The sequence below is a fragment of the Rhineura floridana genome, chromosome 8, assembly GCF_030035675.1.
Source record: "Rhineura floridana isolate rRhiFlo1 chromosome 8, rRhiFlo1.hap2, whole genome shotgun sequence".
Classification (NCBI taxonomy): domain Eukaryota; kingdom Metazoa; phylum Chordata; class Lepidosauria; order Squamata; family Rhineuridae; genus Rhineura; species Rhineura floridana.
The window spans coordinates 98,668,493-98,683,494 of NC_084487.1; the positions used below are offsets into that span (position 1 = coordinate 98,668,493).

At 40.6% G+C, this 15,002-nt stretch overlaps 1 protein-coding gene across 1 annotated transcript in view; it reads left to right on the forward strand.

Annotated features, from left to right (window-relative positions):
• The window catches only part of IL17REL (interleukin 17 receptor E like), an 87,822-nt gene that overhangs the window by 23,319 nt on the left and 49,501 nt on the right, over positions 1–15,002 (forward strand). Inside the window, exons 2-3 of the mRNA XM_061637853.1 lie at positions 10,201–10,228; positions 14,329–14,478. Coding sequence (XP_061493837.1) covers positions 10,201–10,228; positions 14,329–14,478 — 178 coding nt within the window. The remainder of the gene's footprint in view (positions 1–10,200; positions 10,229–14,328; positions 14,479–15,002) is intronic.

Genomic DNA, 15,002 nt, shown 5'->3' on the forward strand with positions numbered 1-15,002 from the left:
ATCATACCTCACAGGGTTGTTGGAAATATTCCATATACAAACACACACTGGAGATGTAAAAATATATTCACCCCATATAATAGTTTATTATCAAAACCACTTGGCCATTGCAGAACTTTTTTTTAAAAAAAGTATAGCACAGTGGGGAGAAGAACCTGGCTGGAGTCCAGAGTCTGTGAGTTCAAATCCCCTCTCGTGTCTCCTGAGTCTCCAGCAATACAGTGACATATGGGTAAGTAAATGCATTCATAGGGATTTTCTTAGAATCACTGAATTTGGAAAGAACCTTGGAGACCATCTAGTTCAGGGCAGGGAACCTGTGGCACTCCAGATGTTCTTTTAAAAAATATTTTATTTATGACATTTGTATGCCATCCCATAGTATAAAGTTACATGAGCGGCTTACAATAAATAAGTAAAAAAATGAATACAAAATACAACATAAAACCATAACATCAAAAGCTACAGAAATACAACAGAACTAATCTCACCACACTACTAACGTTGAACACAGATTTAAAAATGAAGAGGGTCAGACTAGAGTTATGTAAAAGGGCAAGTTATCAGACAAGGCTTCACCTGGCACTGAAAATACCACAAAGATGGCACCAGGTGAGCCTCCCTGGGGAGGATGTTCCATAACCAGGGTGCCACCAACTCCCATCAGCCTCAGCCACCATGGCCAATGGTCAGAGATAGTGAGAGTTGTAGCCCAACAACATCTGGAGGGCCGTAGGTTCTTCTTTCCTGATCTAGTCCAACAGCTTACTCAATCCAGGATCTACAATATAGGCTGCAACTACAGTATCCCTAATAGACAACTATTCAGTCTCTGATTACATTCGTTCAACAAAGGAGACCCCATCACCCCCTGAGGCAGTCTATTCCACTTTCAAACAGCTCTTCTAATTAGGAAATTTCTCCTAATGTTTAGCTGAAATTGGCTTCCTTGCAATTTCCACCCATTGGCTCTAGTCCTGCCCTCTGGAGAAGCAGAGAAGAAGTCTTCTCCATCTTCTATGTGAAAGCCCTTCAAAATTTGAAGATGGCTATCATGTCTCATAAAAATAGATGAACATAAGAAGAGGCTGCTGGATCAGTCCAGTATGCTGTTCTCACAGTAGCCATCCAGATGCCTATGGGAAGCCTGCAAGCAGGGCCTGAGCGCAACAACGTTCTCCCCTCTTGCAGTTACCAGCAAGTGGAATTCAAAAACATGCTGCTTCTTGCAGTGGAGGTAGAACATAGCCAACAGGGCTAGTAGCTGATAGCCTTATCCTCCATGAATTTGTCTAATTCTCTTTTAAAGCCATCAGATTTGGTAGCCATCAATGCCTCTTGTGGGAGCAAATTCCATAGTTTAACTATGCATTCTGTGAAGAAGTACTTTCTCTTGTCTGTCCTGAATTCTCCAACGTTCAGCTTTATTGGATGTCCAGTTCAAGTGTTATGAGAGCGGGAGGAAAACTTTTCTCTATCCACTTTCTCCATGCCATGCATAATTTTATACACTTCTGTTGTTTCCTCTTACCTTTTCCTAAACTAAAAAGTCCCCAAAGCTTAGGGTTGCCATATTGCCCGGATAGCCGGGTTTTACCCGGATTCTATGCATGCCACCCAGCGCCCGGCTAGCCCCTTACGTGGCCCGGATTCTCAGCTTTAATTAAAAAAAAAGTTTCTAGGTGGTCCGGTTCTCGAGATATACATAAAAACGTCAGCCACCCCCCTCGACTGTTAAATCTTTCTTTAACAGTACTGTACTATAGCACTTTGTAGCTTTAACCCCGCCCGTTTAGCATTGCAGCCAATCAGGGATTGTGTTTCAGTTTCATTGACCTGAGGCAGTGTCTAGAAAACAAAATGGTGGTTTCACCCCCCCCCGTTTATCTGAAAATCTCATAAATTGGGTAAGTATATACATTTCAGTTTTTTTTCCTCTTGTGTGCAGGAGTCAGAGCTTGGGCAGTGTTTTGAAAACCTTCCCAATACTTGCTGTTTGTAAAAGCGATGCTAATCCCATATGCCCAAAGTAAATCCCATTTAATTCAATAGGACTTACTTTGAGTGGTTATGAATGTGCTGAAAATCAATGGGACTTTGGAGTGAATGTAAAAAAGAATTATGTTTGTGTTCTAACTCTTTCTGTCTCCAGTCCAATTTTAAAGCAAGTAGGCAGGGCTTACTTAGGTATTACAGTTTTTATTCTGTAGGAAAGTAATACTGATTTTTTTAAAACTAATACTGATTTTTCTGCAATGACCAACTGGTTTGACAATAAACTATTATATGGGCTGTATGTATTTATACATCTGCTGTGTGTGCGTGTGCATGTATGGAGTCTTTCCAACACCCCTGTGAGGTAGGGTTGGAAACCAAGGCAGCTCACAACAAGAAATAAAGCCATTTAAAATCCAATGACCATAAAACAAGTATAAACAGTTGCAAAACAGCGTAAAGTGGCATGATTCGGAATTTTGGGTTGTGTGAATGAAGTTGCTTATCACTTGAGGCTGCAGTTCTGTCCCTGTTTGAGAAAGCCCCACTGAATATGCTGGGACTTGCTTCTGAATAAATAAATTTAGGATTGCACTATAAATATCTTTACAGTTTGTGTAAATAATAAATATATTTGATAGTCATGCTTATATACATATTTCTTCATTTATCATATTTTTGGTTTTTGGTTAGGAATCCTGACTGGTTGTGAGATGCTTAGTTTTTTGCCTTACTCATAGGAATCTTGTTGTGGTTGGTATGGTATTACATTTAGGAAAGTGTTACTGCCTTCTGTGTTTTTTTTCCTATTTGCATTTCACTTATCTTTAACCTCACTCCGTTACAGCCATAGAAGCAACAGCAAGATAATTAACTCCCATTAGTGATAAGAACAAGAATTTATAATTATTATTTCAATTAAAACAAGAGGCTTATCAATATTTTGAAGAGGACCAGATATTTATTTTCTTTCTGAGCCCAGGACTGGGTCTTTCATGATGCCCGGTGTGTGTGGGGGAGCAGGAGAGTAGTCGATAAGACAGACATCCTGGCATTGGTAATCTAATTAGCAAGGTATGTGTGGGGTTGTTGCACACTTCCAGGCCCAGTTTCATTTTGAGTATGGAGGTGGAACCTGTGTAGATGTGGTTGAGAAATTTTGAGTTAAGCAAAGCTCTGCTTTTATAAAACCTAAGAAACATACAGATACTTTGAATGTCTGAGTGCCTGCACCAGTGGAATACTGGAGGAACTTGTAAAACTTGCTGCAACAGTATTTAGAACTGAGCATGTGGTGTGAAAGACTCCTTTTCCTAACATTTTGGCTTGTTTTTCTCCACCCACCACATCTCTGAAATATATTGTATATGTTATGGTTAACCGTGCTGCTGCCCTGACTTACTTTATGTTTGTTGCTATTTTGTGTTTTTATTATGTTTTTATATTGATTGTGTGTTTTTATTGTTTTTATTATATTTGTAAGCTGTGCTGAGCTCTGTTTTTAACAGCAAAAGGGCAGGATATAAATTCTCTTAATCAATCAATCAATACTCCATAGTGTTGGAAACTAGAGTCTAGGCATTTAAGGCTGAAAATGTTGCTTTTAAAAAAAAGATTTCTCACATCTTTCCCCAGTTTTTGGTGGTAATTCCTAGGCACAAAAACAAAACAACTGGACAATCCAAATATTAATATGCAAATAATATGCAAATATTTGCATAATATGCAAATTAACCTGCCCGGATTTGTGGAACTGGAATATGGCAACCCTACCAAAGCTGCAACCTTTCCTTGTAGAAGAGTCGCTCCATCCCCTTGTTCATTTTGGCTGCCCTTTTCTGAACCTTTTCCAAGTCTACAATATCCTTTTTGAGGTGCGGTGACCAGAACTGTGCATGGTAAAATAGAGTTGCACCATAGAATTGTCTTCCTTAAATCTTAATTGGACGTCTGTGTAGAACCTTGTGTCCTAGGCATTCAAACCTATGTCCATGCAGCATTTAAGGCTGTGATGATCCTAAACATTCTTACTTGAAAATCAGTTTTCACTGAATTTGGAGATGATTACCAAACAAATGTAAATAATTTGAGGGGGGAAAATATGGGGAATTATATTTGTTATTTTCACTGAAGATGCTTTTCTACTTCAGGAGTTTCAACCTCTCATCATGCTTTTTTGTATACTAAAATGTATTTCAGTACATTCGTTTCTTATGAAGTTGTCTGAGAGACCTGTTTTCTTTTTCTTTTTTGTGTTTTGAGGTATGTTTCCCAAGGTTTGGATCGAGCCTTTTGATCTTCCCCCTCTATCACTTCTGCTGCCTCTTTTGCTTTTGTTTCTCTGTCTTTTCCATAAACAAAAGCTGATGTCAGGATGCACTCTCACTAAATCCATATTTTCCATGAGTAAAAATAAGAAAACTTAAATTCTAAACCAAACAAGAATCTATAGTAAAGAAAGGAATCTTAAGAGAAGTTGGGGAAGGTGGAGCGGCTGATCCTCCACCACATTCACACCCCTGATGGTTCCTGACAGCCTTCTTTTCCAGTGTGCCAGCTCCAAGCTAGCACATTAGAGGGGCCCAACTTAGGCCCCTCTCCTGGAAACAATCTGGTCTAGAATCCAGTGGATTCATGGTCAACCCAGTGCTGCTCCTGTGCTGCAATGCCCTATTTTGGGATCCTCCACTGGTAGGAACATCACTAGTGATAGTTTTTTGTCCACCTGTGCATTCAGTGGCCACATTAGGGGCCTCCAAGGTGGAACCATCACCAACAGCAGTAGAGGGAAACTTCTGCCAAATCTCCACTCTTCCAGCAGAATTGCTCAGGGGGTTAGGAACGGACTCAAAGTAATTTTATTAACATTCTGTCATCATATCACTACATGGGTGGCAAAATTAGTCCAATAATTTGTATTTATTGCTAGAAGATAAATCTAGGAGAAAGAATCCATTTCTCGATCATATCTTTCAAAGAAAAAAATACAATTCTGTATTTTCGATACAGACTGGACTGCATATCATTCGACATTTGGAACCGCACTTTTGGCAATTAAAAAAATAGCTCCCCACCCCTCTGATCATAGTCTCTCCATAGGCTGCAACTTTACCTTGTAGAAGAGTTGTTCCATCCTTTTGATCATTTTGCTTGCCTTTTTCTGAACCTTTTCCAATTCTACTGCCAAAACCAAAATGGCATTAGACAGACTGTTTTGATGAATCCTTAATTATTATTGTATGCATGTACACAGTGTGATTGAGCAAATGATCAAGATGGGAGAAAATACTTCCTGGCTAAGGAGTCATGTTTTGTCTAATTGTATGTAGGACAGTGGGTCAGCAAAGAATTATCAGAAATGAATTTCCAACATATTCAGTGTTCTTTCTAAAAATATATATTTGGCGACACCATCTTCCTGTTTTGGTTTTGATTGGGATGGTTTTACTGTTGTACTTGGTTTTATAGCTGTCTTTCTTTCACTTCTGTTTATAACTGTATATTGTATTGTTGGTAAGAAGCCTTCTAAATAAATAAATTATTTAAAATGTAAAGAATGAATATTCTATAAAATAAAAAGGGCTTGTGGATTGCTGAGTTTTGCTGGGGAGTTTCAGAATTTTAAGTTTGTTTATGTATTTATATAAGTAGACTCAAGATTGTGCAAAATTTTATTTATGTTAAATGGAAGTTAGCTTTGCACGGATCAGAAGTTCCCTTTGCTTGCCAAACTCTCGCTTTGTGATGGTCTGATGCATAGATACAAATAAACAACCCTGAATTTGAATCTTGTGGAGAACTAAGGCTGGGCCTACCATTAGGCTGATTAAAGCATAAGAACATAAGAACATAAGAAGAGCCTGCTGGATCAGGCCAGTGGCCCATCTAGTCCAGCATCCTGTTCTCACAGTGGCCTGGGGGAAGCCCGCAAGCAGGACCCGAGTGAAAAAACACTCTCCCCTCCTGAGGCTTCCGGCAACTGGTTTTCAGAAGCATGCTGCCTCTGACTAGGGTGGCAGAGCACAGCCATCACGGCTAGTAGCCATTGATAGCCCTGTCCTCCATGAATTTGTCTAATCTTCTTTTCAAGCCGTCCAAGCTGGTGGCCATTACTGCATCTTGTGGGAGCAAATTCCATAGTTTAACTATGCGCTGAGTAAAGAAGTACTTCCTTTTGTCTGTCCTGAATCTTCCAACATTCAGCTTCTTTGAATGTCCACGAGTTCTAGTATTATGAGAGAGGGAGAAGAACTTTTCTCTATCCACTTTCTCAATGCCATGCATAATTTTATACACTTCTATCATGTCTCCTCTGACCCGCCTTTTCTCTAAACTAAAAAGCCCCAAATGCTGCAACCTTTCCTCGTAAGGGAGTTGTTCCATCCCCTTGATCATTTTGGTTGCCGTCTTCTGAACCTTTTCCAACTCTATATCTTTTTTGAGATGAGGCAACCAGAACTGTACACAGTATTCCAAATGTGGCCGCACCATAGATTTATACAACAACATTATGATATCGGCTGTTTTATTTTCAATACCTTTCCTAATTATCCCTAGCATGGAATTTGCCTTTTTCACAGCTGCCGCACATTGGGTCGACATTTTCATTGTGCTGTCCACTACAACCCCGAGGTCTCTCTCCTGGTCGGTCACCGCCAGTTCAGACCCCATGAGCGCATATGTGAAATTAAGATTTTTTGCTCCAATATGCATAATTTTACACTTGTTTATATTGAATTGCATTTGCCATTTTCCCGCCCATTCACTCAGTTTGGAGAGGTCTTTTTGGAGCTCTTTGCAATCCCTTCTTGTTTTAACAACCTTGAACAATTTAGTGTCGTCAGCAAACTTGGCCACTTCACTGCTCACTCCTAATTCTAGGTCATTAATGAACAAGTTGAAAAGTACAGGTCCCAATACCGATCCTTCAGGGACTCCACTTTCTACAGCCCTCCATTGAGAGAACTGTCCGTTTATTCCTACTCTCTGCTTTCTGCTTCTTAACCAATTCTTTATCCACAAGAGGACCTCTCCTCTTATTCCATGACTGCTAAGCTTCCTCAGAAGTCTTTGGTGAGGTACCTTGTCAAACGCTTTTTGAAAGTCTAAGCACACTATGTCCACTGGATCACCTCTATCTATATGCTTGTTGACACTCTCAAAGAATTCTAATAGGTTACTGAGACAGGACTTTCCCTTGCAGAAGCCATGCTGGCTGTGCTTCAGCAAGGCTTGTTCTTCTATGTGCTTAGTTAATCTAGCTTTAATAATACTTTCTATCAGTTTTCCAGGGACAGAAGTTAAGCTAACTGGCCTGTAATTTCCGGGATCCCCCCTGGATCCCTTTTTGAAGATTGGCATTACATTTGCCACTTTCCAGTCCTCAAGCACGGAGGAGGACCCGAGGGACAAGTTACATATTTTAGTTAGCAGATCAGCAATTTCACATTGGAGTTCTTTGAGAACTCTCGGGTGGATGCCATCCAGGCCTGGTGATTTGTCAGTTTTTATATTGTCCATTAAGCCTAGAACTTCCTCTCTCATTACCACTATTTGTCTCAGTTCCTCAGAATCCCTTCCTGCAAATGTTAGTTCAGGTTCAGGGATCTGCCCTATATCTTCCACTGTGAAGACAGATGCAAAGAATTCATTTAGCTTCTCTGCAATCTCCTTATCGTTCTTTAGTACACCTTTGACTCCCTTATCATCCAAGGGTCCAATCGCCTCCCTAGATGGTCTCCTGCTTTGAATGTATTTATAGAATTTTTTGTTGTTGGTTTTTATGTTCTTAGGAATGTGCTCCTCAAATTCTTTTTTAGCATCCCTTATTGTCTTCTTGCATTTCTTTTGCCAGAGTTTGTGTTCTTTTTTATTTTCTTCATTCAGACAAGACTTCCATTTTCTGAAGGAAGACTTTTTGCCTCTAAGAGCTTCCTTGACTTTGCTCGTTAACCATGCTGGCATCTTCTTGGCCCTGGCGGTACCTTTTCTGATCTGTGGTATGCACTCCAGTTGAGCTTCTAATATAGTGTTTTTCAACAACTTCCAAGCATTTTCGAGTGATGTGACCCTCTGGACTTTGTTTTTCAGCTTTCTTTTTACCAATCCCCTCATTTTTGTGAAGTTTCCTCTTTTGAAGTCAAATGTGACCATGTTGGATTTTCTAGGCAATTAGCCATTTACATATATGTTTAATTTAATAGCACTATGGTCACTGCTCCCAATCGGTTCAACAACACTTACATCACGCACCAGGTCCCGGTCCCCACTGAGGATTAAGTCCAGGGTTGCCGTCCCTCTGGTCGGTTCCATGACCAACTGGTCTAGGGCATAGTCATTTAGAATATCTAGAAATTTTGCTTCTTTATCATGACTGGAAAAAATATGCAGCCAGTCTATGTCCGGGTAGTTGAAGTCACCCATTACTACCACATTTCCTAGTTTGGATGCTTCCTCAATTTCATATCTCAATTTCAAGGTCTCCCTGAGCATTTTGATCAGGGGGATGATAGATCGTTCCCAGTATTAAATCCCTCCTGGGTCATGGTATCACCACCCACAACCCCCTCAGACAGCTCATTTTGAGGGTCATGAAAGGGCAGCAAATTGATTACTGGCTATTCACTGTTTACCTTTTTAAAGCTAAAGGCTGCAATTTTTTCATTGAAGCTAATGAGCTTTAAACAAGATTTCAGCCAAAATCTTCATTTTCTGAGAGATCACAAGAGTGGTTTATTTATTTATTTATTCTATTATACTTGTATACCGCCCCATAGGCGAAGCTCTCTGGGTGGTTTACAGTAACTAAAAACATTAAAACAAATACAATTTAAAACAGATCTTATAAAAACAATTTAAAACACAATTAAAAAATTTAAAGTTTAAAACACATGCTATCACACCCTCTTCTTAGGGAATTCTGGGAACTGTAGTTCTGTGAGGGGAATAGGGTTCTCCTAACAACTCTCAGCACCTTAACAAAGTACAGTTCCCAGGATGCTTTGGGGAAAGTCATGACTGTTTAAAGTGGTATGATGCTACTTTAAATGTATAGTGCAGATGTGGCATAAGGCAGAGTAGGGGGTCACAGGGAATTGGCAGATGGCAACAACATGCAACACAATTTGATTTGATGCACTGTGTTGATCTCTCAGCAAGTCAGAGGATTAATCTGACATGATCAGAGACTGACATGCCATCACTGAATCAACCCAGAATCCAGTAGTCTCAGACCATGGTTAGCTATAATCTAAGCACATGCCAAAGCGTTCTAAGACAAGTCAGCTCATCTCAGGTGTAGTTATCACATGCACCTTTATCAGCTGCTGACTGTAAATTCAATTTATGCCTTGCATATTTATAGGACATCACAGATTTTATGGATTTGCACATCTTAGATAAAGATAAATGTGTGTATTCTACACTTTTATACAACCCAACACAAGGTTAGGTGCTTTTAAGCCAGGGATGACATCATATACGACATCAGGTGTAGGGCAGGTAGATACACACCTAGTATGGCTACATGACCAAATTATCTGTGGGGAACTCCATTATGCAGCTGATCCTTGCAGAAGGCAGGGATGGAGTCACCACCCATTAGCTAGTTCCCTGAGTTTCTTGATTGTGCAGCCAATTCCTGCAGACAGCAGCTTCGCCAGCCCTAAGCTCAGCTCTTGGAAACTGCTGCACAAGGGACTTTGACTGGTGGGTGGAACAATTTACCTATCAATCAGGTGACCGAAAGGTGGGTTCTCCTGCCCACCTATCAAAGTTGGCCTGTGAGGTGGGATAGGTAAGGATCTGGCCAGTTGGGCAAAAAAAAATCCCCACTCCTGCTTTAAACCAACTAAAACCGATAGGCTTATGTACATCTAATTGTGCCTGGGATTCTAGCCACAGGTTCAGTTGATCTATAACCAGTGGAGAAACTGTGGTTCTCCACGGGTTGCTGAACTACAACTTCCATCATCCTTGACCACTAGCTATGCTGGCCTGGGCTGATGGAATCCAGCAACATGTGAAGGCTGGCAGGTTCCCTGCCCCTGACCTGTCAGAAGAAATAATTCTACCTTCTTTTTAAAGAATTGGACTCTGTTGATTATGTGTGAGCCTTTGTTTGTCAAAGTATAATGTACATTAACTTTTTAAAAATAGTGTCTTTTATTCCTCAATTAATAGCTCTTTTTCATTTTCCTCCACCAGGGATTTCACTGCAAAACTCAAACATCTAGTAAGTATAACCTTTTCATTGTTCTTAAATTCTAGAAAGCAAAATATCTAAATATGTAACCACACTTCAAAGCTACCTCAGGGCTCAGCTCCGGAAATTCCAGTCTCAGTAGTGGGCATTTCCAGTTATTCTCCAAGTCTGCCTTGCCAAAACATACAGCCTGAAAGACTGGAATAATAGCCTTATGTCTAACATGGACATTTTTTAAAAAAACGGGGCCTGATTTTCACATAGGGACACTGTTAAATGACCCATCCCACATGAAAACAGTAAAGCTTCTGCACAAGAACTTTGACTTAACCATCCAACAGTTAGTGAACAAAACATGGGGAAATTATTATTCCACCAATGAACATGTGCACACCCTACTTTCTTAATGTCTAATGCCAATGGTTTTCAGACTTCTGTCTTCAGGGATTGCTTTCCATTTCCTCATCAGCTTTTCTCCATAGAAATTACTGTGACTTTACCATGGATGGACGGACCAGACTATTTCCACTTTGTGTCACGTTCGCGTGCGCTCAGTCATACATTCTTTCAGTTCCATATATTTTGCAAGTTAAAAACTGCACACAAAATCTGTATGTAAATTGAATGCACTTTGCACATATTTTATAAACATTTATCCCCTAAAACACACATTTTTGTACGCTCATCATTGCATCTCCCTGTAAAATAGGCTTTTCTGTGGGTGCCGTTTTTTTAAAAAAACACCCTGAAACTGCATTGCAAAATTCTGAGAAGTGTGCAAAGAAGGTCTTCTTTAGGTGCCAAAAAACAGGAGCGAATTCCAAAGGGTAGATGTTACCACATTTAAGGATTGTTACCTACATCGTATGGGGTGGGCCTCCTCATGAAATGGTATCTGTAGGAAGTCCTAATGACCCAAATCTCCTAATGACTGCTCCTGATGGTTTCATGTAGGTGTTAAGTAGCATTGGGGACAAGATCATATTCTGTGGTACCTGGCCAGAGCTTGGAAAAGTTACTTTTTCGAACTCTAACTCCCATCAGCCCAATCCAGTGGCCATGCTGGCTGGGGCTGATGGGAGTTGTAGTTCAAAAAAGTAACTTTTCCAAGCTCTGGACCCCACAGCACAACCGTTGGGACCAAAAAATAATTGGGTTTGCATTTTTAGAAAATTGTAGGCCAGTACAATATCTCAGAGAGGACGTCAGGTCTCCACTCCCTTGGTGCATTTACTACAGATTCTCAATTTCCCTGTTTTAAAAGTTTGATAGAAATATCTGTCGGCTATAGATTCGTTCTTAAATTGCAAGGATTTTTTTTGCCTATTAGTGAATTTACAATTCTTCTTTGAGCTCAACATTATTTACAAGGTCTAATATTTTTAGGTTTAATGGCAGCCTTGATAGGCATTAGAATAATCTTATAGGATTTAATATATTTGTGAATACAGATACCTTCACTACTTATATTTTCCTAGAAACCCAAACCAAGAATTCTTATAAACCCATGGTATTCATTAAAAGGCCTTTCTCCTTCTCGAGGCTTTTTCACTTTAAAGCAGTTGCAGTCTGATATGATTTGAAATGGTATTTTGAATAAATAACTCTATTTGCAGTTAATTGGTACTAGTGTCACTGTTACAGAACTGGGTTGGATGGCTATATAACCAAAGCTTCCTTTGATGGCTGCTGTAAATATATAAAACATGCCTGATATGTCTAATATAATTCCAAGTTATGGGTGATATCCTATTTGTGTTCTTTGCAGTGTTGTGCCATAGGTATTTTCTCTTTCCATATTAGTGAGTAACGTCTTGTAGGGGAAAGTGTTTCATATATTTAACAGGTAATTGAGGAAGCTGGATGCTCCTGAAATTTAGTAACAGGTTTGCATTTTCAAAGAATTGGCATGCATTCATAAGAATCTCTATGTTAGTAGTTCTTGTATCAATTTGCTTGTTATTGTTGTTATTATTTTAATTGACTTATTTGTTGCTACTATAAAAAGAAGCCTGTAACCAATTTACAAAAAGGTTAAAAGCCAAAAAGGCATAACATAGAAACAATACATTTCAATAAAAACCCTTCCAATTAAAGATAAAGGTGTCCCTGCACTTGTAGTGCAAGTCGTTTCCGACTCTTAGGGTGATGTCTTGCGATGTTTACTAGGCAGACCTTATATATGGGGTGGGATTGCCAGTTCCTTCCCCGGCCTTTCTTTACCCCCCAGCATATGCCGGGTACTCATTTTACCGACCATGGATGGATGGAAGGCTGAGTGGACCTCGACCCCTTTTACCAGAGATTCAACTTCCTCCTTCCATTGGAATCGAACTCCGGCCGAGAGCACAGCTTCGGCTGCGTTACCGCCACTTACCACTCTGCGCCACGGAGGAGGTGCTCGCCACGGAGGATAACCCATTCCAATTACCCATCAATAAATCCAGGAGAAAAAGAAGAAAACCTTCAGCAGCAAGAAAGTTTCATCCAATAGGCCCTCAACCAGCTTGTCATAGTGCCATGTGAAATAAGACCAGTGGAAGAGAAATCTATGTCCGCGATAACTAGCATGAATCCAAACCTAATGCTTTGGTAGACTATGGTGCCCTCTTGTGTACATCTGCCATTTAGCCACAGCATTGCAGGTATCTTTCCATTTGGGAATTAGAATCCTGATTATAATAATCCTAAAAAACACTGAATGAGTTTGATATTTGTAAAAGGAACCCTCAATCATTGCTAATTAATCCCCCCTTTGATAGATAGAGTAGCTCAGTTCCTATAGGTCTACCTGCAGCTGGTTTTAATCTTATGCAGTAGAAAGGACAAGATTGGAGTTGGCAAACAGAACAAACTATGAGCATTTCCCCACTAAATATACTTCAGAGCAGTGGGGTAGAGGAATGCTGCAAGCTGAGCAATTTGTCATTGAGAAATTACAGTTAAATACTTCATTTCACACTGCACACAGGCAAAGAACAATTAAATTGTGCTTCAAGCTTTTAGACATATTGCTTTTGCACATAACCCTGTCATCTGAAGTTAGTTATACCCTGACTGCCTGGAATGATGCTGTGATGTCTCAAAGCACTATTCTTTAATAAACAAAACATCATAGCAAACCTTTTGGCAACCAGCCTGAATTTCACAGGAATAATTTCCCTCATCCTACAGTATGTGCCATTTTTCGTGGTTCTTCATGAATGCACCACTGAGCAGTGAGAGGTTCCTGGGGTATCTCTCCCAGATTTGGTTCCCTTTTGAAGGGGGTCACTGCAGGCTTCTTGGTGATTTACAACTATTCGCACTTGCATATTTATTTGTGATATACTTCCTAACAGACAGCCAAAGTCCACTGCATGCACACCAGACAGAGAGGGAGAGAAAGAGAGCAAGCATTCTGTTGTGCTCCAAAATGACAGAGCAGTCATGACCAGAAGCACCTTCCCAGGTGGAGACACTATGGTAGCTTCCCGGCATGTGGGTCATCTTCGCTTTTTGAGAGGGAGTTGGGGAGGGGCAAAGCAATGGGGAGTCTGGCATTGGCAAGAGTGACCAATTGGCTCCAATGATGCTTTTGCGCTGCACCAATTTCCCCGTTGCCTCTCTTCTTCTCCTCTCCTTCCCGGTAAGCAACAGCGACCCACCTGGCGGGAAGCTAGCATAGCAACTCCACCCCACCCGGAGAGCCATCTCTGATCTTGACTTGTCCTCCCTTTCCCTGTAATGTATAGCCATTCTTCTCTAAGTGGTGATGTTATCACGTTGTGTGGTTTCTAGGCCCTGACGGTGGCAGCCAATGATGTTGTTTGGGAGTAGCTAAACATGCATCATGATCGCATGAGTAAATTGTGCCTAAATGTTCAGGTCTGAAGGGAAACTCAACATTGGATTGCTGTTTGCAGCTGTAACCCTGCATTGACCATACACAGGGCTGACAGGGTGTGTGACTAGTACATGTGTTGGCAGTGGGGTGGCTGTGTGGCCGCCGGGCATAACCCTTGCTCCTCCTGTCATTGCATGAAGGGTATGAACCTTCCTATTCTCTCAAGTGTTTCTTAGGTGCTTCCTGTCTGGCTATTAAGCTTGATTTTTCACATTTATATATACATTTTTTAATATATTTACAGCTGGTGTTTCTAACAATTTCTGCCATCCACCTCCCTCTTCTTTTTCTGCTACTACCCTGAGAAATATGAAGCTCTGGACTGCAATGAAGTGTGTCGAACAAAGTCAATGTTCCCTTTACTTAAGTGTCAAGGGGACGCTGCATCTTAATGGTAAGTAAGATTTGACATGGAGCTTGTGTAATGACCAAGGCCCATAGCTCAGTGGTAGAGCACATGCAGAAGGTCCTAGGTGCGATCTCTGGCATCTCCAGGTACACCTGAGAAAGACTTCTGTCTGAAACTCTGGGGAGCTGCTGTCAGTCAGTGTAAACAATGCTGAGCTAGATGGGCCAATTGCCTAACTCAGTATATGGCCGTTCCTATGCTAGGGTTACCACCTTTTCTTCCTGACCCGGCTGCTTTCCTTTCTGCACGAAAGGTATAAATTCAGCAGGTGTAGCTTTTCTTGAGATTCAAATGCAAAGCTGAGAAAAGCTTCACCGGTAGAATTTCTACTTGGTACACAGGTGGTGGTGGGAATCAACCATCACAAGAGACCTACTTTTCTTGGTTTTGTTTATGATTTTAGACTTCATGAAATCATGACTAAGAAGCAAGTTAATTTTGTAGCATTTCTGATGTACGGCAGCATGTCCAGATATGAAGATCTGTTTCTAACTTAGATGGGTTATTAG